Raw genomic sequence first — 25701 nt, 5'->3', positions numbered from 1 at the left:
ACCGTTCCCTGTCATACGTCAGCAGCGTTTCCTGTTGCTTAGCACCTTCACACATCACCTGCCTGCTTAACACCTTAAAAAAAAAAAAAAAAAAGACCTCAAAAAGTATTTTCAAACGTTTTGTACAGTCTGTAGAGAAAAACGAATCTACAGAAAATGCTCTCAGCTGTTCTGTGTTAGCTTCAGCGTTCATGTCAAATATAAACTGCTTTACAAACAGCTGACCTGTGTGATTCTGCAGAAATGTTCAGTTTCTGCAGGAACGTCTGACTCAGGCTGGACGACCGAAATAACCCGAGCAGGGTTGGCTGCACAACCAGACGACTAACAAATGTGACCGTTACTGTCACAATAATCAGATGTTTGCATCGATCTCATCTCTCCTGCCCCCTCGTGCTAATCAATACGTCCCAACCAAACTACCCAGTGGGCTCCAGGGGGGAGATGGGACAAAATGAGAAAGTGGTACACTGTGATGGAAACTGTTGGGAAGGGAGGAGGGGGAGAGGAGCCTATGAGAATAGAGTGAGAGAAGAAAAGAGGCTGAGACTAGAAACTCCATCAGAGCTTCATCTCTCACAGCATCCATCCACACAGGCAGGCTCTTCCTTTCTGCTTATCCCAGGAATAAAACCTTAGAGATGGACGCTGATGAGGCCAAATCTCCCTCCAACACGATTGTGCTGGAATTCAAAGAAGACACCGCGCTGACAGAGGTGAGGCTTTTACTTCTCAACTTCAGATGCAAAACAGAAAAGTCTGTTGGCACAATGTGTGGATGAAAATTTCAGAATAAAGTGCAGCTGGATCAGAGCAAGTACGGTTTTTAATGTTTATTTCATATAAAGTTTCATTTTCTGTGTAACTTTAGCTCTTTTTAATTATTATAATGTGGCGGGGCAAAATGTAAAAGGTCAAGTGTGTGATGGTAACAAAGATGCACAAAAGTCCCATCAGACTGACGTGTGATCACTCAGCTGTGTGGCTGTCACAGTGAACTCCTCAAACAGCACAACAGGACATATCTTTTGTTGGCTAATTCCATTAAATATGCTCCAAAAGGCACAGCTGAGAGGTCCAGTTCAGTGCGTGTGTTCATTAGCAGATGTGTAACAATCAGCTGTAACAGTCTGTGTCGGCAAGCCTGCCAATCAAAGCAGCCGCACTAACTTTACAGTCAACAATTTATTTATTTTTTAAACATTTTTTAAAACATTTTAAAAATAGAGCAGCAGTGCCTGTGACACTTCAACTATCATCTCCTCTGTGGAGTTGCACAAAATATTTTAAAAAAATGATAATAGTTGATAAAACTGCAGACTCATAATTTTAATTTTATAGGTGTGAACGGCACTTTGTATAAAATAGCCCAGAGAGCACATCATCCGTTTGTGCCATTCATCTGCTTTTCTTTTAAAAACACTGCTTATTCTGACACAAATGCACAAACCTTTGAGCCCCATCACCTTCCCGTCATTATGAGTCTTATCAGAGACTGATACCGGCACCCAGACTGAAAGTTTCCTCCAAACCAAACATGAACTGACTTCCTGTGTGCTTCTTTCCTGTGCAGATGATGCGCCTTCGCGTGTCCTCCCTGCAGCGGTCAGGGCAGAAGCGTCAGGACGGCGAGCGTCTGCTTCTGCCCTACGAGGCCGTGTATCGGCTGGACTTCGCCATCCAGGAGCTGAACTTCTCCCGCTGGTACTTCTCCCTCTCCGGCTACGGCCGCGTCACCATCACCGGTATCTGCCAGCACTGGACCCCCGACCTCACCAACCTGATGACCCGGCAGCTGCTGGAGCCCATTGGAACATTTTGGCGTAATGCCGGCGACCCCGAGGACTCGCAGCTCAAGTGCCTGGAGGCGGATATGCAGGAATTCGGCGAAAGGATTGCAGAGCTCGCCAAAGTCAGGAAGGTCATGTACTTCCTGCTTGCTTTCAAGGACGGGGCCGAGGCGGCGAATCTCAACTGCTCGATCGAGTTCACGACAGAGAAATGACTTTTATTTAGTGCCAGTAGAATCCTGATAGAGTCCAGAAGAAGCCTTTAAAAATTTCTATTCTATCAGCCATTGTTTTACTGTTGATTAGAAAAACCTGACAACTCTGTTTCAACCAATCAGAGATAGATGAGCTTAAATATTCTCCCTCGAACTAGTTAAACAGTAACTCTCTTTCTATCTTTGAGTGTAAGTAAGACGCCGGTTTGATTTTTTTTTAACAACAAAAGTTACATAAACACCAAAAACATGCTTTAAAGCAAGTATTTCAACACAAAAGCAACATTTTTTGTGAAAATAAAACCTGAAACGAACACAATGACAAGAGAAAGAAAACAAATGCTCTGAATTAACACTTAATATGCTTTTATATATGTTGGTGCTAATTAAAGGGACAGTTCACCCCAATGGATGCAGTCCGGTTTCTCTATTTCACAGACATAAGATCCATTTGTCAGTGTGTAAAAAACAACTACATTAGAAAATTATAGAAGATATCAAGCAAGATGAAGAGCCTGGTATCAAAGTATAGGTACAAAGAAAACTTTTCATATGTTTTAACTGGTTTGAAGCCCACGTGGTGATATGAGTTTCCAAACATTCTCCAGTAAACAATCAGAAACATTCAGTGTATCAATGCTGGTTTCTGTTACAATGTATCACATCTGAGAAGTTTTGCTATTGAAACTATGCTAAATACAATGTTACTGATGCTCGCAGGTCTATCTACTAGATTATTTAATTAGGTTTCATATAATAAATATTGACAGTTTTTAGAACCTCTAAAATTTTCTGAAATTATTTACCTTTGAATAAAAACACTAAAAAAACAAAAACAACTTATGATCAGCTGACTGTTTTAACAACATGTCGATTACTTTGTTTTGTGACTGTTGACTTGCTGCAGTTGTTGTTTCGTTGTTTCTTATTCCTTTCATTGTTTCTATAGATAACCAAATATTTCCACTGCATGCCTGCTGATAGAAACAGAGATCAATGGTGTGACGCCAATTAAATAACCACTGAAAGCCGTGTGTGTTCTCATTGGTGCTGGTTTTTATTGGTGTTACTGAGCAGGAAAGAAGTAACGAGGGTGGGGACAGTCGTACACAGTGAGGATGTAAGGAGGCAACAGTGGAGGAACTTAAACGTAGTTACAGCACTTCAGAAAGACATCTACTGTAATGAAATTTATTCCCCACGCTTTGCAATTCATTATTGTAAATGTAAATGTTTTTAACAAATGATCAGACAAAGGAGGGGTTGTGGTTGTTTATAATTTAAACACTCTTTGGATCTTCAGATAAAGCTCCAGAGTGTGATCAAAGTGTGGGTGGGCTCTTTAGTTTTTTTAAAAGAAGCCAAATGAGTCTAATTATAGATTGAATGCTGTGTTGAGGCTGTCATTTTCAGCATCTATGTGTATGTTAAAATTAAATTGCTCACAATAATTATTTTAGCTGAGCACCAAATTAGATAAAAAGTCTGAGAAATCAGAAAGAAACTCAAAGTGTCAGGTAGATGAGAGAGAAAAATAAAACTGGTTTTTGAGTTTTCTAATTAGCATTGACATATCTACAAGTAAGGCTTTAGATAAGTAAAACTCCGCCCACAACTTTATCCAGCATCAGAAACCTAAATGAAACAGAGCTTTTAGATCAGTGTGGACTCACAGGGATTGTGCACTGACCGCATTACTGGAAACTCAGGCCATGGTCAGCAGTGTTTTCCCTGCTCAAAATGGGCCCTTGAGGGAGTCTACTAACGTTAGCACAATGGGTCATAGTTAAGACACCCACTGTTTACATGTTGCACTCTACACCTGTTTAGCCGCTTGATAAACAAACTATTTTATTTTTAAATTTCTATCAGGTCATTTCCTGTTTTATTTTGTTATTGTGGGTACTTGTCTGTTCCTGTCAGCTCTACTTCCTCCCTTCCTGATAATTGCTCCGCCCTCATTAGTGTTTTCTGCGTTTAGCTTCTCTTTGCTCGCTGCCAGATTGAGCTGTGCTGCTTGTCAGGACTAGTCGAGCTTTCTAGGAACACAGGAATTTGTGTTCTTGCATTCGTTCGTCTGAACCTCATTTAGATTGTTTGTCACACCATCTTCTTCCCATGTGTGCCCACTACACATTTTTGGACTTTTAGACTGTCACCTTCTGCCACGTTTACTAAAAAAGTAAATTAAACCTACTTATAAATGATCAAAAATAATCTTTATTACAGTTCTGCTGATTTTCCTACAAGTTTTCCTACACCTGTGTGTCTATAAATCCACCATTATAACAGTATATTTAATTGTTTGAAGAGGTTAGAGGTCTGTGTTGTAACTTGTGTGATCCTGCTTCCTCCTCTCTGTGTTTCTCTGTTGCGAATGAATGGAAACAGATTAGAAAAACTCCAGCGTGTCTTGGTTTGCTCTACAGTATCTGGTCTTGGCTTACAATAGTTCCCACTGTGGTTCCACTCAAACTTTCCACATTACTGAAACAGGCTTAGCAATAAAATGATGGGGGCTTTCTCTCCAACAATTCCAACAACAAGAGCTGGGAGAAGCTTGCAAGTTGAGTCGAGTTGTTTTTCCTTTTGACAGTTCTGACATTTCCTTTTCATGCCTCCTAACCACTGTAATCTTTGCATCACAAGATAATAAATAAAAAAAAAGCACCCTTTTAACTGGACATTGTAGCAGATAACTCGAACATTTTGCCCTCTGGATTCACTCATTTGAAAAATAACGGCAGCTACTTTTAAAAAATGGTCACAATCTTCCAGGATGAACATTTGCAGCTAAGAAAAACGACAGTTTTACCTCAAGATTTCAACCTCTGCATTTAGGTTCAAAATGTTTCGCTCTTACTTTCTGTTTATGATTAAAGAGAAATCAAGTTGAACAACTTTTAAGTAACTTTAGAGCTTCTTCCTCTTATTTTACTTTTTAAAAAGTGCAATTTATAATCAAAACACAGGAAAATTGTACCACAGTAAATAGATTGAAGAAATTTCCTTTTTAAAAAACAGAAGCACAGCTGATAAATATGATGCTTTTTCTTTATGTACTATTTTGTGTAAATTCTATAGCAAGAGAACAGAGTTGTGTAAATGGTGCCAGGAGTCCATCCAGGTCGTGTGGCTGAAACTACAGCAAAACTCTGGAAAAGTCTATTTGCCTTTTGTCCACTTGAGTCTCCGGGAGTATTAAGCTAAGCTGTTAAAGTTAATCTTCATTTTCAGGCCCTCCCCTCCTTTATTTATTTTTAAATCCTTAACGTGTCTTACAGGATTTCAACATTAAGGAGAAAGAACTGAAAGGGAGTGTGGCTGTTAGCTCCTGGAAGCAAAGCTGTTATTAGAGAATCTGTCTCAACAGGCAAATCATCAGAAAGTGAAAATAAATCATTTCAATCAAACACAAAGAAGGAAACATTGTTTCAGATTTAAACAGCTAGCGGCAGTCTTAGATTTGGCGATATTTAACAGTTCCCAAACTAAGACCTTAACTTTATTAATTATAAATGTGTTATTTATGTTAAGTGTTACTGAAACACTTCCACGCTCTGTGTGCAACACAAACACATCATTTCACACAACAGTAACTGTTGTATAAGCGTCCGTGTGCTTTGCTGTCGTCACCACAGAAGCGGTTTTGTTTGTTTTCGGACCTTTGAAGGGTGTCAAGACAACTGGGTGCTCCACAGAGGCAACTACATCTAAAACAGACTTCACTTTCCCTCCAGTTGATGGAAAACTAGGAGGCTGAGAGGAGGCCCTTTGAGAGCAGAGAGGAAGCAGGAGGCAGCAAGTGTGTGTGTGTGTGTGTGTGTGTGTGTGTGTGTGTGTGTGTGTGTGTGTGTGTGTGTGTGTGTGTGTGTGTGTGTGGTTACACAGGTTTTTCATGTGTAACAAAGTGTTGATTTAATGGTAAAAAGAATAAAAGCAGCCTAATTAAATACTTCTAGAACAGTGGTGATCTTTCCCTCAAAGCAGCAGAAAGTAAACACACTTTATATCTCAATATTTAAGACAACATTTTGGATTTTAAGCATGTGGCTAAGTCATTTTGTCTGCAACCCACAGCAAATCTATTCATCAGTTTATACCGCCATCTTATGGACAACAGATGTTACTTCCATCGGTGACCTCCGACACCAAAGGCTGCATGCATTTGGATTTGTTTGGCATTTATTAGCAGGAAGCTCCAACAGTTATGGATGGACCTGCATGCGAGCATTACCAAAGATGGGGTTTGATCCAGATCTGCATCCTGGAATATTTTTGGAAGGAATCTTTATCACGAGATGGTTCGAGATTGGGCGTATTAGATCAAATCTTTGAAAAAGTATCCGATTAGTTTAATGCCCAAAGGGAGAAATCAGTTTGATGTTCTCAAAAATATCAGAAACTATCGGTATATCCCGGAGCAGGGAGACGTGTGCAGTCCTGTTCGTGTGCTCAGTAAACCGGTGATAACACAACAGCAGAGGATATTTGTGTGGTCGAGGATATAAAACTATGAACTGAAGATATCTCACGAGCACAGTTTCATCTGGAGATGTAATCTTTAATCGATTAAGTCATGAAACATCGCTTCCCTCGTCCCTTATTTCATAAACATTTATACGGACAGCACTTAATCGCTCATCTTAGACCGTTTCACGTTGTCTCACTTATGGACCTGCGTTAAGCCAGATGATTTTCTCCAGTTTAAATGATGAGCATGTTAGTCAGCAGGAACAGCCCTAGTCTTGTAAGCTCTTTCCTCTTCAAGACTCAGTTCATGGCTGGTGTGGAGGTTTCAGTTTCAGAGAACTTCCATTAGCAGCTAATCGATAAGAAAAAATCACTCAGATTACACAAAGTGCTGCTTAAACACAACTAAAGGCAACACACCCACTCACAATAATCTTACAAGCTTCTCCACACATGTCCACACACACACACACACACACACACACACACACACACACACACACACACACACACACACACGAGCCTCCTTCTCTCAGTTCAGCTCAGATAACATGAAAAAAAACAAAGTTATAAACTATCGAGATAAATTTAATTCAGTTATTTTCATTTTCTCCCTTTTCCCTCTATTTTTATTAGACATTACAATAATGAATGTTTAATTATTTACTTTTACTTTATTTTTTTTTAATATATATAGCATTTACTTAAATCACCAAGCACATTTTTTCCTTCACAATTCTGAATTTTCAATCTATTTTAAAATACTCTGATATGCTACAAATTGTAGAAGTGCATTAATGATACAGGACACTTAAAACTGCATGTTTTTATCCCATGTCAGGCCTCGTATCTAACGTGTTTAAAATAAATATTAATATTCTGCAGCTGCTTGTTTGTGAGTTTTGCTGTAAAAACTTCATTAAAATCAACCTGACTGGAAATAAGAGCTGAAACATCATTTTATGACTGAGGATGGCGTCAGACAGGAGCATGCTGTCTTCACAGTGCTCGACGATGCACCAAATCATTCCTACCTGTAACACCTGGATCATCCTCACTCACTGTTTAGTTTCGCACATACTGCAGTTTATATTTTTCTATATTTCACACTCACACTTGAGCACCTTTAACAAATGAAATTTCCCCTTTGGATTAATAAATGTCAGACTTCTGGATTATTATTATTTGTTGTTGCAACAGTTTAGGCCTTTATTTAAGAGCCCTCTAGAAAAGCCCCCGTGTGCCTCACAACAGCCACGGCTGCATTGTATCCTGGGAGTTGGATGCCACAGGAGTGTGGGACCAATGCCTTCTCTCTCCTATAAAGCCTTTCCCACCACGTCTATAAAAATCTCTGGAATGAGTGCAGCTTTTGTTCTTCCTTCTCTCACCTTCTGCCATAGAGCTTCTCTGGAGGCCAGACTGGAGCAGGCGGCTACGAACCAGCAGTTTCCCAGCTGACCTTGGTGCAGGTCATGAGCGCTGATGCCGTCCACAAACAGATGGGGGTCGCTGGTCAACTCCTGGAACAGCAAAGATGAGACAAATCATTGTTGATAAACTAATTTTCTTCCTTAGAGGCATTACATACACTCAAAACTCTGTAACTGATTACTCATAAAATCGGACCCACAGGCAGCTGTACAGGAACCATCACGGCCCCTGTAAAGTTAATACTTATCCTCATCTTCTTATTTACAGGCACAATTAATCCACTTCTAACCGTATTATAATTTAATCCAGGTTTGAATCTTTTTATACTGTCTATTTTATTGCAGTGTGTCTCTGGAAAACAGCAGGCGGATGTGGTCAGGACAGCTGCCAGGTGTGGATGAACGTAAAGCGGGGCGTTACCCGGAGCACTCGGTCAAACATCATAATGTAAATACAGAGTAAACTCACTCCCCGATTAACTACAAGTCTCTTCTGAGGGTTCAAAGCCAAACAAACCACAGAGGCAGACTAACGGGACGGCAGCCAAATGATAGAGGTGGGATAAACCAGAGCACACGCCCAGGAAGACCACTAACTGTATGTAGAGACAAATGTACACATGGCTCCACAAAGTTAGCCTCTCAGGGTCTTATATCTGGTGTAGAATTGATTAAAAACAGTATGTTTGTGTACTGCAGATCTGAGCAGAGCCAGCCCACGGCAGGAAGAAAGCTTTACTGTGTGCATTCTCCAAATTAAAGGCCACTTTTAGTGCATATAGCTACTATACATGCACAGACAGTAAAGATCCAGTGTTTCCCTAAGACTGTATTTGAGATGATGGAAGAGGAGAAAGATGGAGGATGTATATGTGTTTGCTCTCTGGGACAAGAGATAACAGGTCTAATATTCAGCTCCATTTCCAGTCAGCTCTCCATCCTGTGGGCTGACTGCAGTTTGACTACAGATGGTGGTCCTTGGTCTGCTTTGCAGCCTCAGCATAGTTGAATGCAACTCTCCACCTTCTGCAGGTGCTGGGTAGAGATCCAGTCACAGAGAGGTAAGAACCTCTCCTGGAAACAGACAGTATAAAAGATGAATGTCGCCCTCCAGGTCTGAAAAGTGAAGCCAGTGCAGAAGTGCCTTAAAAAACAGCATTCTTTTTAATGGCCACCAGGGGGAGACTCTTCTGGTCCCCAACAGACTTTGGTGGCGCTGAAGTCGATGTTGAAATGAGCCTCAGCTGCCTCTCTCTCTCTGTGACGTCAGTAAACACGATCCTGAGGAGTTTGAGATCATACTAAATAAAGCATGATGGTCATTTAGTTAATTATGATTATTATTAGAGTCAGAGTTTATAAACCAAGAGTTATGATTGATAGCTTGTTAGCCAATGAGCACGTCCCTCGGATTCACTGCCAGAGCTAGCCTTCCCCTGTCGCGCCTGGTTTCAAAACACCAAGATAGCGATGCTGAAAACGCTCCACACTCTCATAAAAGGGCACGGTGTGATATCAGGTTCCTTTATTTGTACCCGTAAGAGGATTTAACCTGCAGCAGGTGAGTCATCCATACAAACTCAAAAGAGATAATATCAATTTAAAAAAAAAAAAAAAAAAAGAGTCAAAGGAGCTTGCAAAGAAAAGCGTCTGGACTTCTTTAAGTTGCTTGAAGACGTTTCACCTCTTAATAAACCTAGTGGGAGTTTCCCCCCACAGAGGGACAAAAGGACCCCCTGATGATCCTCTAATCGCCTGAGCCAAGGTATGAAACTGGGTGTGGGTCCCAATCAGCCAGAGTTTCGGGTGTGTTCATTGTGAAACCTGGCCCCACCTTATCATGCGAATTCCTGAGGTCAGCTGGCCCAGGATGTGAGTGGGCTCTCAAGGGATCTCAAAACTGGATTATAGATGGCAGAGAGTTGGTGTCGTAAACCACCGCCTCTGTTCAAAAATGGTCGCTCACAGTGGACATAGATGGCTTCTTTCACTCCTCTTTCAAACCATCTGTCCTCTCTGTCCAAAATGTGAACATTGGCATCCTCGAAAGAGTGTCCTTTGTCCTTAAGATGCAGATGGACTGCTGAGTCTTGTCCTGTGGAGGTGGCTCTTCTGTGTTGTGCCATGCGCTTGTGAAGTGGCTGTTTGGTCTCTCCGATGTAGAGGTTTGGGCATTCCTCGCTGCACTGTACAGCATACACCACATTGTTAAGTTTGTGTTTTGGAGTTTTCTCTTTCGGGTGAACCAGTTTTTGTCTGAGCGTGTTGCTGGGTCTGAAATACACTGGGATGTCATGCTTGGAGAAAACTCTCCTGAGTTTCTATGATACACCGGCTACATAGGGGATGACAATGTTGTTGCGTCTGTCCTTCTTATCCTCCCTCGCTGGTGTCTGGTCTTCTTTTCTGTGCCTCTTTGCTGACTTTAAGAACGCCCATTTAGGATAGCTGCACGTTTTGAGTGCTTCCTTTACATGTGTGTGTTCCTTCTTTTTCCTTCAGGCTTAGAGGGAACATGTTCTGCCCGGTGGTGTAGGGTCCTAATTACCCCAAGTTTGTGTTCCAGAGGGTGATGGCAGTCAAAGAGGAGGTACTGGTCCGTGTGTGTGGGCTTCCGGTAAACTTCGATGTAGAGGTTGCCGTTCTCTTCAATGTGCACAGCGCAGTCCAGGAAAGGCAAACAGTCGTCCTTTGTGTCTTCCCTGGTGAACTTGATGTTCTTATCCACAGCGTTAATGTGCGCAGTGAAGGATTCCACTTCTTGTGTCTTGATTTTGACCCAGGTGTCGTCTACATATCTGTACCAGTGGCTGGGTACTCTTCCTTTGAAAGAGCCAAGAGCCTTCCTTTCCACTTCCTCCATGTAAAGGTTGGCTACAATAGGTGACACGGGGGAGCCCATGGCACAGCCATGTTTTTGTCTGTAGAAACCCTCGTTGTATTTGGAATATGTAGTGGTGAGGCAGAGGTCTAACAGTGGGCAGGTCTGATCGGGTGTGAAGTTGGTCCTGTCTTCCAAGGAGCTGTCTTCTTGTAGTCGTTTTCTGACAGTCTCCACGGCCTCCGTGGTGGGTATGCAAGTGAAGAGAGAGACTACGTCAAAGGACACCATGGTTTCATCTGGATCCAGGGTAAGTTTCTGGACCTTGTCGGTGAAGTCGGTGGAGTTCTTGATGTGGTGTGGGGTGTTCCCCACGAGAGGTGCAAGGATGGTAGCAAGGTGTTTAGCAATGTTGCAAGTGGCTGAGTTTATGCTACTGACTATGGGTCTGAGTGGGACAGCTTCTTTGTGGATTTTAGGAAGTCCGTAAATGTAGGGTATGGCATCCCCTGGGTAAAGGCGGTGATATGTAAGCCGGTCAGTGATTTTGTCCTTCTCAAGGTCTTGAAGGCAAGCTATAACTTTCTTTTTGTAGCTGCTTGTGGGGTCTCACTTTCAGGTTTCATAGGTATTGTTGTCACTGAGGAGAGTAGTGATCTTTGTGTGGTAATCTGTAGTGTTTAGGACCACGGTGCATCTTCCCTTATCAGCTGGTAAAATAGTGATGTTGTGGTCTTTGCTCAGGGAAGCGACGGCCTTCTTTTCTTGTAATGTGAGGTTGGGACTCTCCGCCATTTGACCTTAGAACTGAAGAAGCTTCTCAGATGAGAGGTGAAACATCTTCAAGCAACTTAAAGAAGTCCAGACGCTTTTCTTTGCAAGCTCCTTAGACTACGATGACCTGGATGACTGAGAACCCTCACAGAAATTTAAAAAAAAAAAAAAAAAAAAAAAAAAAAAAAAAAAAAGATAAAAGAAAAAGAAAAATGGGAGAAGTTTTCTTTAATGATGAATCTAAAAGTGCTTTTAATACACAGTTAACACTGTCAAATGGTTAATTTCAAATATGAACTTTACTCTAAAAGTAAGAGCACTGTGAGAAATTCATAGAGTGAAAAAATAGTTCCTTCTTCACTTTTGCATCACTGCAGGACACAAAATGTCTCAGGGATCAAAGTCCTCACTTTGACGCTTTAATGCACCACAGCTTCATCTTTATACGAACTCTGCTGCTCTTCCACTGCAGCACGAGCCGTGCTTTAGCATTTTTCCATTAAGCTGTAAATCTATGACATCATACCGATTTGCCCGAAACATCAACACATACTGGCGTGTACAAAATTATCTGGGCGGTGTTCCTCGTCTGTATCTCCCGATTCGATCACTGACGCAGACGGAAACATTTCTAATTTACGATTCAAAGATGAACTTTGAATCACTAAATAACCTTTGATATGTAACTGCCTTACCCAACGACCGCGACCATCATTATCTGCATGTCAACATAATATTAACACGCCATGAACCACCTCCTCGCCATCCTTATCATTCCACACACCTCATCGCCTACATGAACAATAATTTACTTCCACACGCTTTCAATTAAAACTGCTTGTTAAATCCTGAGTGCTGCAGCGCTTCTTTTCGACTCCACGTGGAGTTCAAACATGGACTAGAAATGTGAGCAGAAACCTTCAGGTCACTTGCCTACGTCTGTATCATCTGTTTATAGAAGTTAGCAGTGCAGGAGCCATTTTTGATTCGTGTTTCACCTCTAGCCACCAAACGCTGCTTCTCCATCTTAACTTGTGTATTTGTGCATTTACTTCATGCATTCAGGAGAATTAGAGGTAAAAAAAAAAAAAGCTTACAACCATGTAACATGCAGGATGCTGGACAAGCGAACTATTCTGATTTTAAACTAATGATTTCTTTTATTTAACTTATTACCTCATTATTAACATTTCTTTAGTTCAAAGCTAAATTGTTAAACAGAAATTTGGAAAGTGAAGCAAGTATCAGTCAATAAGCCTCTCAGTGGCATTTTAAAGACATTAACATACTCACAATGAATAAAAGCAGTATGAGAGATCCACATCAGAAATGTTTATGAAAAAAGAAAATGCTGGCAAATTATAGTGCTGTAAACTCCAGTGTAGAAAGGTCAGTAAAAGCCACAGACTGTATCTAAAGGATGTAAAGACAGCTTTGGACGCTTGGTGGTTCGATCGCTGGCTGTTCCAGTCTGCATGCCAAAGTATTCTTGGGTAGAAGTAGAAAAGTACTATACAAGAACCAATCCATTTACCAAAGCCTGGAAACATGACGATGAGGTGGTGTCAACAGGTGTTAGCTAACAGGGAGGGGACACAACAGCGAGAACATAACACTACAAAAAGAAACAAGTCAAACTGACCGAAACAAACAGACTGACAAAAACAGTAAACAGGAAATGACTTGGCACAAACTCGACATTTAGTCACCACCATGTGACCACACCTGAGCCGTAAGCACTAGCTAGCTTGGTTAACGAGTGGCATCCGTAGCCCATAAGCACAGACACAGAAAGCTGTTGATTAGTGATAAATAACAAACAAAAAATAAATAAATAAATAAATACTCATTATCATTTAAAACTGATGCACAAACTTTTTACACAGGAAGCAAAAATAATAATTTCACCAACAGCACAAACTCAGTCGACAGATCCACTTTGTTATACCTGCTTAGCATCAGCACCTTTATCAAAGCAGCCACAGCAGATGATTTGACAGACAGCTCAGCCCTCCCAGAGCTGAAGCTGAAAACTATCCACAGAAACCAAAGCTAGTTTTTGTACCAGGTCGTGAACTTGTTTATTTCTGCTCTGAAGTGAGACATTTTAATATGGGACTGACCCGTTCTGTTGAACACAGCCTCAAGTGGACGTTAGAGGAACTGCAGGCTGGGGCACTTCACTTTTTTTAACCCTCGAGGTTGCTGCCTTATAGAGCTTGAAATAATAAGCTCTTGATATGATCACTGGTTTAAATATACAGCTGTCTTTTGAGTGCTGGAGCTGAAGCATTGATATTGAGTGCTAAAGTTTCACGAGACACCACAGAGAAGTCAGGGTTAAGTTTAGGGTGTAACCAAAGAAATATTTCCCTTATCTCTCCACTCCCTGAACAAATCAATAATATTGATCAAATGCTTTAAGTGCTCTGTTTAATAATTTAGCATGAATAATTAACAGTAAAAGCATACGAAATACACAGAAATCACTCTTTCATAGTGTATATACACTACAAGCCTAGAGGAAGACAGAAAATTACACATTTAATCAAATAAGACTCAATGAGAAGCACTTAAAGAGCAGTGCATTTAGATTTTATGCAGGTCAAGGAAAAAAAAAAAAAAAAAAAAAAAAAAAAATCACAAGACAAGAAAGAAATGAATCTTTTGACTCAGCATTATTAACGTGAAAAGCCGAGCACGGATTCTGTACACAGCAGCAGAGCGAGGCTGGAAATCTGTTAAGCAACAATTCCATTACGAGCACGATGTTCAGCCAGCATCTGAACTTAAACAGCTGCTGTTCCACTGCATAAAGCTTTCCTAAGGTGCAGTGGGGCTGACTCAAAGCCTCTGACAAGAGGCACTTTTGCAGTTTAAGGATCCTAAACAAATCCAACATGGAATTAAGGCAACATTTGACATTTATCCACCACATTACAAAAGTAATAATAGGTCTATAAAAAAAACGTTGTTCACTTTTAAATGATCCTCATTATCTCATACTCTGTCTTGGTGAAGCCCCTCAGTTCATTTAATCTGAAACAAGCTGTTTTAACTCCTTCCCTTTAAGCCAACTGTCTTCTGATTTGCTGCTTCTTGAAAACAGAAGGTTTTAACAATGGGTGGGTGGAGCTTCTGTGCTCAGTCACATATGTGTGAGATGACCATAAATAAGGAAATATAAATTCTCACAAGCAAAAACTGTATGAAGCTAACGGTTACGCCTTTTCTTCATTAGCAGAAACCTGCAACGAGTAAAATGGCTGCGCACAAATCACCACCGTGGTCCAATGATGAGGTGCAGACAACCACCCTGAGATAACGGTAGCCGAGTAAACTTGTATTAAATTGGCTCTAGAGAAAATCATCAGACACTTGGCACACTTAGCTTGATAAAGCTACCTCCTAAATCAGAGCAAGCTAATGTCTCAGTCACACGAGTAAAAACAGGAAAGCTGTACTGATTTTTTTCACATTCTGGAGAGCTTGAGCGTTTTGAACACTCTCGGTCACTTCTGATCGTAAGGTGATTCCACAGGTTGCCTGATCGGACTCAACCTTCCTGCATGTCTCTGTAAAGCACTTTGAATCACCTTGTTGTTGAATTGTGCTATACAAATAAACTTGCCTTGCCTTGCCTTGCAAACAGTCGCAGTGTGACCTGGACTGACTTCAGTCACGCAGAGAAGTTGTTGGAGGTTTGCAAATAACTGCCTGTGGATGAGGAATACAGAGTTCGTCACGTAACGTTAAAGGTATGTGCCTTTTTCCACGTCACGCTGTGCGCCACGTTATCGTTTACAGGAGATGAATTACAGAATAACAGTATTTTGTCTCTATCTGCCAATCTGACTATCTTCAGGTTTTACACGCTTACATACACACACGCAGTTACTGTCCCTCTATTTAGAAAGGCAGAGGCGTCACGGTGTGATTATTTTACGTGTAGTTGTTTTTTTCCTGTGTAATAATATTCAACATTGCTATCAATGCATTTTTCAATCCCTCTGCAAAATAGGTTTAAAAACATAAACAGCTGGGATACTGTTTGTCCGTGATTTGAACCGAGGGAACAAATCGTGGCAGGATCAGCCTGATATTATTCGTATCCCGCTGTAACTTTACTGTATAAAGAGCTAACATCTCCAAAATGTCAGGAGTAGTTAGTCATTACAACAAGTGTTTGTGAACTAAAAGTCAAGTATGTGGGATGCTGTTTGTCCGTGATTTGGAGAGCCCAGCGCGTGCTCTCGATGCAGGGAAAACCAATCCTGCAGGGAGACCTACCTCGGCACCTGTGCAGGTGAAGCCAAAGGGAAGACATGCTTCACCATATTTTCTAGTCTTTGGCTTAGAATGAAGTTGGTTTGGAAACATATTCAGCGATGCTTCATCTCCTGCTTTGCGTTTGTGTGGGCGCCCCGTGCTAGCAGCGTCCAAGCGTCGTTTTGTTTTTTCCCCTTTTCATGCCGCGCCCCCCCCCCTGCAATGGCTCTGCGCCCCCCCTAGGGGGCAGGCCCCACACTTTGGGAAGGTCTGACGTAGCACATCATTATATACCAGCTAGCCCAACTTCAGTAACCCTACAAACGTCACTGCTGTTTAGTTTTCTGTCTTCATTTATGTTGGAAGTGACAGCAGAGCTGCACGTATGAATTTTTTCAGAAATCTCTCAGTCAGAACATGCTACATCATGTTTAGGTAACTAGCAAAACTAGCGAGCTAACTTCCTGCTAACTTCTAACTCCGTTAAATGTAATAAATTCTGTTTTCACGAATGCCTGGATGTTAAACTTCATAGTTACACCTGGTAAAGCAGCAACGCTGATCGTTTTATTAAAGATGAAAGAATGTAGACAGTTTTTAACTCTCAGTGAAGCTGTGTGTTCGTTTGACTTTGGGACCTGAAGTAGACAGAGTTTAGGACCCAGATTACTCCCAGATTTACGAGCACCTTAGTCCGACAAATACGGTAATAACGACGGCCTGCTTGCATGTTCTACAAAAAAAATGTGTTTTGTTTTGTATCTGACGGACAAACACCAAACCAGTGAAGTTGCACCATTTTTAAAAACCAATTCTGGTTCATCCGTTTCACTCAACAATCTGCTTTTCCCCTTTGAAAACAAAGGCACTGCGCATGCACGTTTTACCCATATTCTATCTCAATATTTCATTTTCTTATCGTTGCCTAACATTGTCGGGCGACCGTGGCTCAGGGGGTTGGGAATCGCATCTGTAACTGGAAGGTCGCCAGTTCGATCCCTGGGCTCTCTCCTGGTCGTTGTGTCCCTGGGCAAGACACTTTACCCTACTTGCCTACTGGTGTTGGCCAGAGGGGCCGATGGCGCGATATGGCAGCCTCGCTTCTGTCAGTCTGCCCCAGGGCAGCTGTGGCTACAACCGTAGCTTGCCTCCACCAGTGTATGAATGTGAGAGTGAATGAATAGTGGTATTGTAAAGCGCTTTGGATGCCTTGAAAAGCGCTATATACATGTAAATCCAATCCATCATTGTACCGGTATTACCGTGAACGGTATAATATGGCCCAGCCCTAGTCACAGTTGTATTTAACTGTTATATTTAACAGGAACAGTTCAGTCAAAAGCTTCACAGAAGGTGCTTTTTGCTCAGGGTGAGTGTGAAGACGACCAGTTGTAAAGCACTTCACACCGGTCACAATACAAAAGTAAATTCAAGTTCCTTTTGTTCAGTAACTACCAGAAACTGCTTACAACATGAACACACACACACGCACACACACACACACACACACACACACACACACACACACACACACACACACACACACACACACACACACACACACCTCCTTGCTGTTGGCTTGAAATTCCATGAATTCCTCTCCCATTCAGCCGCTTTAACCTCTCCTCTCTTTATATGGAGCCTTGTCTCATGATCACCGCCGCCATTCCCAGCCAACTGCCTCTGTCCGTCTCCACCGTGAATAAACAGCTGACCCTTCGTCTCTGATGTATCACTAACTCTCCACCTTCTTTGAGTTTACTGTGTTCTTCTTTCACACAGGGATAAAATAAGAGCTCTACAAAAGATCGCCAGCGCGGATGATTATGCAGCTGATCCCACTGAGCTGTAAAAGATGGAAACAAGCAGCAAACACTGGGAACTGCAGTTCCTCTAGTGGCCACTTGAGGCTGCCTTTATAAGAAACTCAGTCCCCATAGCTCCCATGTTAAAATGACCACCTTTTCAGCAGAAATAAACATGTTTAAAGTGTGTGACTAAAAGCAGGGCTGGCCTCTATGGATAGTTTCCCCTTTTATAACGACTCTGTGAGGGCTTATTCTCTTTTATACCTCATCTCGGGGTTATATGAGCAGCTGTAGCTGATATTTAAAGACACTGAAACAGACCTCACAACCGTGTTTGTTTTCTGGCCTGTTACGTGATACAAACCATCAAAGAAAATATATTTTTTAAAATACTGCTAACCTGACTGATTTCACTTTGCAAAATATCATCTGTCATCATTATTATTATTTTCCACATGTATACAATACGTATCAGAATAATTGTGCAGCACTACTACTTCCCCTCTCGGTAAAACATTATTTTCACTCACATTTGGCCTTTTCCAGGTGACTCGCCCAATTTGATTTCGCTGGTAGAACAGAGACTGGTCGGAGGTGGGGAACAGAGGGTCTTCAAACAGAGTTCCTTTATGCTGGCACTGCCTCCTCAGAGCAGAGAAAGACTGACCCTCGTACGGCACCGCCATCCTCCTGCACAGAAACAAAATGCTTTACAATGAAGCACAAACAGCATTTACACGATATATAATTACTGACTCCTCACTATCAGAGGGCTGTGCTGTGAGGAAGGATAAGGGGTTTAATTAGTTAGCCTCCTATGAAGTGTTGGGAAATTTATCAGCATATGCAAAACATGAAAAGACTGGAAAACAGTATCACCATTGCATTCACTTGTAATTATGCCATGTCGTATTGACTCACAGGTTTGCTCCCTTCCCTTGCAGGCTTTGGTCTTACTGACCTTATTCCTCACACACACAGTCTGTGTAGCGTACTGAACCTCTTTATATTGTTCTAATATTACAGTTTTATGTGAAATGACTGTTCACACCATATGACCGTGGAATGGGGAATCGCAGCTTGACACATCCAATCAATAACCGCCTTCACTTACTGCACAGACAGATTGTTGATGTTACAGTAAGTGAATTCAGATAGTATCAAAAACATATCTGACTATGTTGAATTTCATTTCAACCACAACACATCAAATGAGTCTGTCTGAATTTAGAGGTCAGTCTAAAGGAAGAGACTTCACCATAATCTAATTACATGGACAATATATTTACCATCTGAGGCAAAACCAACTATTTAGCCACTATACAACCCTAAACCAACAGCAGCATGATTAGCATCACGAGTCATGTTTTAGGAGGGTGTGTGAGTGTGCAGGAAGGGCTGTATTCTTAATAAAACAAAAAAACCTCTTATTAATGATAAAAAGCCATAACGACTGATTAATCTTCTATATTTCCCATTAAAACAGTCAGAGATTTCTAAGAAGCCTCAGTGTCTCCTGATCCTGTTCAAGGCCTCACACTGCACACAGAGCTGTGGATGAGGATTAATAACAAGGGAGTACTTCTTTAAAACTCCTTAAACATGCACAACACACACACACACACAAGATAGTCAGATCATCACCAGTCATGTGACAGGATAGCAAACAGAAACTCGGGCGGTCATGTTTGACTACGGATCGGCAGCAAAGTAAATACACGATCAAAGTTTCATGCCTGTGTGAAAGTGTAGTGACATTAAAGCCTGATCTGACCAAAAACGTCCTAACAGCAGCTTCAGCTTCCTGTCAGATAAATAAAAAGTGAGACAAAAAGAGGAAGGGCTGTGATTTGTTTCCCAGGTGGAGAAACCAGAGGCCTGCTGAGCACTAAAGGAATATTTTTATTTTGTTTTCCAGGAACGGGATTGCATCCAGATTCAGAGTGACTCACTGAGGTTAGAGCATGTTTTCTCACACTGATCTACAGAGAAGGACTGACCACAGGACTTCAGCTGAAAGCATTCCTCAATTAAACACTGTATTCATTGCAGGAGAGCTGCAGATGCCACTTAGTACTGCGATGTTCAGATATTCAGGATACATTAAAGGCAGATTTTTTTTGTTTTTAAAAAGTGACTACCAGGTAAAATAAGTCACTGTGGCAGGGCGTGGTTTGTGGCTCAGTTGCAGGGGAGGGGTGGATCAGTGGGTTCAGGGTGTGGTGTCAGGACAGGCTGATCAAAACAGGTGCTCTTCAACACCTGGTCATGCCTTCCCCATTTCCATAGGGTCACAGCTGTGTGCTTCGGGTCCTTTTTGTGTCACAGTGGTGCCGAAACCCAGGAGCTCATCGAGCCGGGGCATGGGATAAGCATCAAACTGTGACAGTCACCTTATTTATAAGGACACTCAGAAACAACTGTGCTGTACAGCTAAAAGAATACAATAAGAAAATCAATAAAACTGAAAACAACAAATAAAGTCATTAGAACTGAGTCGCATTAAAAGACTCAGACGCTAAACAACACGTACAGGCAGGACAATCAGCCTTCAAAACAATGCCACAGTTATGAAAACTGACATGCGCATGTCATGCATGTATGAAAATTACTGGACTGACATGAATCTACCTCTGCTCAGACTGAGCTCCCATGCAGACTCTTCACTGGAATCATCAGGCCCATTTGTAATGATATCACTGTCAAATAAGGCCAATAAACACGGAGATGATGCTGAACAGAGCAGAATAATGAGCGCGTGTGTTTCCCCCAACAAATTAGATTCCTGCTTGGTGGTCTGGTTCAATAAACACAGCCACAGAACGGATTTCCCGAATGATGCAGAAAACACTGAACAAGTGCACGGCCTCCGTTTTAGTTTACTTCCTGTTTTATTTGAAACTTGGCTCCTCCTTTGTGCTTTTCCCACTCGATGGAGTATTAGGGCCAGATTAAGAAAAAAATATATTATCGACCATTTTGACACTAAAGTCGAAATCTCGGGATTAAAGTCGTAATTCTACTTTGAGAAAAAAACAACAGAAATCTTCACATTTAGATTTTTTCCCCTAAGAATACATGTTCAACGTTATTTTTGACTTTATTCTACAAAAGAAATCTAATTTTTTTTTCTAAATGTAGTCTAAACTCTGTTGTGCCTTAGCGCCTCTGTCAGGGCCGGCGTTTTATCTTACTCCCCCTCGTTTTTGTTTGTTACAAACTATTATTTCACCGGAGTTCATTCCCGTGTCTCAGGAGCTTTTGTTAAACGTCCCCGTTTCCTCCCGTCATCAGCACACAGAGTCCTCCTGCCAACATTTACTAACTACAAACTAAACGTGACACACTTATGGATGTAAAATGACTTTGATAAAACTCAAAACACTTTAAATATTTCAAGATTTAAACTGAAGACCTTTATATTCATGTGGACAAACATGAACATACAGTTAAGCCAAGTTCGCGTGACAAAAAACAAAAAACAGTAAAACGACCAGTAAGACAAAAAGAATAAAGTTTGAGAAATATAAAAATACTGAACTTACATCATGCAAATAATAACTTTACATTTTTAGATCCTCTAACATGAACTTATTTATTGCTTTTTAAATGCAGCTGAAATGAACCTTTATTACTTGGGTTTTATCTGCAGAGCTTTTAAATTTCAGAAGCGCTTCTACAGAAAACGGCTCGTAAGACATCTGAAGGTTGAGCGAACGTAAGAATAAACATCAAATGTACGACAGAGTGAAAAAGAACAGCCAGTAAACATTTCTGAAGGGAAGCACGCAGACCCTGAGTGGATCTGAGCGAGCGTCTGTTTAGAAGAAACCACTGTGACCTTCTTCAGCAGCGTTACTGAGCAATGACTCACTGCCTGATGGGAGGAGGGGGACGCTGCGATTTTCTGTGTCTCGTATTTACAGCCATTTTTAATAAGTCGTGGCAAATTAGTGGCACCAATAACAGATTGATCACCAATAAGATGGCGTCTCCACTGATTTGCATGAACAGTTGATTTGCAGTTATTTGACTTGAAGATGAAAGTAAAAAATGTTTCAATACTACTTTTGTTTCTGGGGGTCTGTCATTGTTCCTCAAAATGAATGTAGTTATATATAAGTTCCTGTTTTGAGGTGGTTTTCCTACGTGACTTCATCAAGTTTATTCAGATTTTATGAATGTAAATGTGTTAAAGAGACAGCACGTTGTTTCTAAGGACATTAAAATGTAAGGTGTGATGATATAAAGCAGAGGTGATGTACGTTTATATCCTGTTACGGTGGCAGACATTCACACTGAAGTGCAGAGTACACACCAGTACAGCTGTGCAATTAAATGTGAATTTGATTTACAACCTTGGCTTTCATTGAATATTTATATTAAACAGGATAATAAAGATAAATAATTATCGTGCTGCATTTGGTATTGTAGTAATGCTCTCATTTCATCACATCCTCTTCCTGGTCCCTCCATAAAAATCTCAACCCAGCAGAATTTGAATTAATGGAAATCCTCTTAATTAAAAGAACAATTTTTCATGTGTAAGATAAATAACTAATCTCAGTGCTGATTGAAATAACCTATTATGATTTCTGCCATAAAGGAGCAACAAAAGTTTAGAGTCTCGGTTTCAGACCGTTTTCCCCCCCCTACAGAAGCCCCACCCACCAGCTGTTCACACTTACCCTTTGTAAGTGGCATCCAATCAGAAGAAAGCTGGCTTATAAATCCTCTAAAATAACGTTGATGTCAAAAGAGGACATCAGTTTCCAACAATGGCGGCAGCTAGTTAGTGTTAATATTACTCTTATTATTCTTAAACGTTTAACATATTTTCAGGCGAGAATGTAGCTGTGTAAACCTCAAATATCTGCTCAGTTTATCAAGACACCACATATTTTCAAAAGCGCTCCGACGTTTTCGGAGACGTCTGTTACCCACCAGCTCGATAGCTAGCCGGGGGCAAGGTCACTAGAGCCGTGAGAACACCGGACTCCCGGCAAATCGTTTTCAAACCCACCGCCATCTTTCACTACTCAGGTTAAACGTATATAAGTCACTTAGATAACTTAAAACTGTTATTTTATTTGTTCCTGAGTAAATCGGTTTGGCTGAGATTAAAGTTATAGTTTTTACACAGCTGAATAAACGTCAAGCAGACAGCTGATTATCAGAAGTGTGAGATGCTCCAGAATATACTCCGGTGTCCTGTTATATTTTAGATAGCAAGGAGTTTATTAAACTTCACCGAAACAATCTGCAAATTTCATTAAAATTTAATAAACTATCATCTTGTCTTTATTTTTAGTTAGCACAGACCTTAAACACTTAAAGCTGTAAGCTAATGATAGTTATATAAGAGCAGATGCTGCTGGTGCAATAAGCTGTACGTTTTACATCCAATGGATGATGATCTGATTAGTCGACTAATCGCAAAAATAATCGGTGACTAGTGACTATCAAAATAATCGTTTGTGGCAGCCCTAGATCACGCCAATAAAACCAGTATAGCAAGACTTTATGAATCAGCAGATGGAGCTCATAACGCTTGAGGGGTCGTCCACTTTGGGCCAGTCGGTGCAACTTCGGGCTGAGTTTTATTAGATCACTGTGGCTCTGTGCACAGATTAATCTTTGTGCAGGCCCCCCAATCCCACACAGACATTCAAGCCCAGAGGTGCCACTATTGCTCACCTGGTTGAGCTGACACCATATACCAAAAGCTGGAGTTCGGTCCAGAGTACTTCCCAAGTGTCACTCCCCCTCAAGATAAATTGCTAAAAATAAATCTTAAAAAACAAAAAAAACAAAAAAAACCAACTTGCCCTGTTTGGATTTATTTTTATCTGAATGGATTTATTTTCTATTGTTTTACATCTCTTTCATCTTTGTGCCTTTATTGTTTTATTCAGACTGCTATAAGGGCGTCTATTTAAAAGAGGGCTTGGGCTTTATCACCTACCCTGTTTACAAAAAGGTGGTAATAAACAGGTGAAAGAGTCAAACTATTTGTTTCACACAGAGGATGAAGTGAAGGGCTGCAAAAAAACTGAGTGCAACACATACAAGCATTCATTTGAACTACGAATAGTGCAAAGCTACTGTAAAAGAGCCCAAGAATAAAAATGTGGGCCGTACCTCATAACAAAACCCAATATTTATCAGATAACTGCAGGAGGCAAGGAAAGCTTTACAAATGCTCCCTAAGTCACCAATTACACCCTCTCAAACACACTCACACAGTCGACAGGAGCCTTTGAGTCACTCAGGTGAGGTCTAACAGACACTGATCGGACACCTGTCAGTCAAAACAGCCACGCTCCTAACTATATATATATTGAAATTCAAACAGGTGAGTTATTAACAAATCAACCCTCATTTTCAGGACTTTTATAGTGGAGAGCCAAAAATTAAAAAGTTGGTTTAGAGGTTTGGGGTTTTTCCTTTAATCTGTCACCCAATGGAATCTGCTAACCAATGCAATTTATTAAACTCAGACTTAAGAAGTCAATTTGTTGACAGGTTTATGCAAGAGGTGAAGGAAAGACAACATATTTCATTAGGTGTAGCGTCTGCAGCCGTTTCAGGACAAACACCTTAAAGACTCGAACACATCTGTTTACATCAGTCTGCTAATAACAGCTGCAGGTTGCTCGTCTTCCTCCTTCCAGCAGCTGTAAAGCTACTGTGTTGTGACGTGACTGGATTAACCCCTGGTATCTACAGACAGAGAGCTTTAACCATGGAGCAATAAGACCAATACCAGCCAGACATGGGTGTGGTTTTATGCGGGCACGAACACACAACGGATGTGTGACACAAACAGCCCAAAGCAGATGTTGAAACATCGCATGATGTGTGATATCATGTGACATCACAAAAATGCGTGTGGGGTGAAGAATTTTCACAATAATCTGCACCACAGTCCACCTGCCTCACTCTGCCTCAGATGAGATGACATTAATGAAGACTTTCGATGTTTACAGCTTTGTAAAGACACCCGGAGAGAGATTAAAATCAAACCGGAAACTCAAACGTTAACCATCAAAATGACTTACAATATCCCTAAACGTTTCTTTCGTTATTCTTGAAACTACACAACGCAAACACTTCTATTCTATTTTATCTTTTGTTTATAGTCGAGTCTTATACCACGAGCTACACTACTAAACCCATTCAAAATCTTGCAACAATTTTTAATCGTTGCCTTTATTTTGAAGGGCGCGCCGGATGTGTATGTGAAAGCTAGCTAGCTTAAAAGATGAAGTTTTGCTCGAAGTTTTTTTTATTATTCCTAAATCTTGTGATCTTAGTGAAGGCGAGGAAATCGAAAGCGTGAACAAATACAGAGAGCCCTTTGCTGTAGGGCAGCTCTGTAGCACAATATTCATCTTTTTCCAGCGTTTTCTTATTTTAACGCAGACTCCAACAGTTCTGCGTCCCGTTTGCTAAGGAAAAAAGCGGCAAATTTAATAAAATATATTTGCATGAAAAAACAACAACCCAAAAACTATTTAATAAGAGTTCCAGAGTGATTTACGACTGCAGACGTAACTGCATTTCAGCACCGAGTTAGCTGTAACTAATTATATTCACCTGGAAATGGTTGTGTTTTGGTTCGGGCTCCCTGGCTGCTTCACTCCGCGTCTCTCGCTCTTTTCACGGGTGGTTTTGGCGTGTTCTCCCTGCTGTCAGCTCGGTGATGTGAGGACGTTTCTTTTGGTTACTTTGCGACCCTAAAAATAAAAACCACACAGAAACAGGCAGGAGGAGCTTCTGCGCTGCTGCTGTCACACCGACCAGCCCGCCTTCACCGAGGGAGGAGATGCGTTCACGTACCGCTCAGACAAACCACTCCTCTCTCCTTTAATCATTTTTGGATTAAAGCGCTAAATCGAAGTAGAGATTGAGGAGGGGTGGCACATTTATGAGATAAAAACTTACAAATTAAACTTTACAAGCAAAGTTACAAGAAAAAAAAGACTGTTTTTAAAAAGCTAGCAATTTTACAAAAAATACAGAGAAAAAAAAAGAATTTGTCAACTTTACTTTGGAAAAAATGTTTATTTTTAAGAAAAAAGTACAAATATATTTAAAAAAAACTGTCAAATTTAC

General features: G+C 41.0%; 2 protein-coding genes across 2 annotated transcripts in view; one reads left to right on the top strand and one right to left on the bottom strand.

The window, feature by feature from the left end:
- The window catches only part of LOC113035775 (calpain-5-like), a 32192-nt gene extending 6751 nt beyond the window's left edge, over positions 1-25441 (bottom strand). Inside the window, exons 1-3 of the mRNA XM_026191487.1 lie at positions 25183-25441; positions 18114-18273; positions 7870-8001 (exon numbers count right to left, since the gene is read on the bottom strand). Of these exons, the coding sequence (XP_026047272.1) occupies positions 7870-8001; positions 18114-18269 (288 nt within the window). The 5' untranslated portion in view covers positions 18270-18273; positions 25183-25441. The remainder of the gene's footprint in view (positions 1-7869; positions 8002-18113; positions 18274-25182) is intronic.
- ompa (olfactory marker protein a) lies at positions 255-3049 on the top strand. Its single transcript, XM_026191488.1, has 2 exons — positions 255-716; positions 1574-3049. The coding sequence occupies exons 1-2, from the start codon at positions 642-644 to the stop codon at positions 2003-2005; spliced, it is 507 nt and encodes a 168-aa protein (XP_026047273.1). The 5' UTR covers positions 255-641; the 3' UTR covers positions 2006-3049.
- Positions 25442-25701: the final 260 nt, after the last annotated feature.

The sequence above is a fragment of the Astatotilapia calliptera genome, chromosome 14 (genome assembly GCF_900246225.1).
Source record: "Astatotilapia calliptera chromosome 14, fAstCal1.2, whole genome shotgun sequence".
Taxonomy (NCBI): domain Eukaryota; kingdom Metazoa; phylum Chordata; class Actinopteri; order Cichliformes; family Cichlidae; genus Astatotilapia; species Astatotilapia calliptera.
The sequence above is the reverse complement of the archived record's forward strand: the minus strand, read 5'-3'. Positions and strand labels throughout refer to the sequence as shown.

What these genes read in the sequence shown, in the direction of transcription:
- ompa (XM_026191488.1), top strand. Translation starts at nt 642, where the DNA reads ATGGACGCTGATGAGGCCAAATCTCCCTCCAACACGATTGTGCTGGAA. An exon ending in AAGACACCGCGCTGACAGAG is followed by an intron (nt 717 to 1,573) that starts GTGAGGCTTTTA and finishes TTTCCTGTGCAG; the next exon opens with ATGATGCGCCTTCGCGTGTC.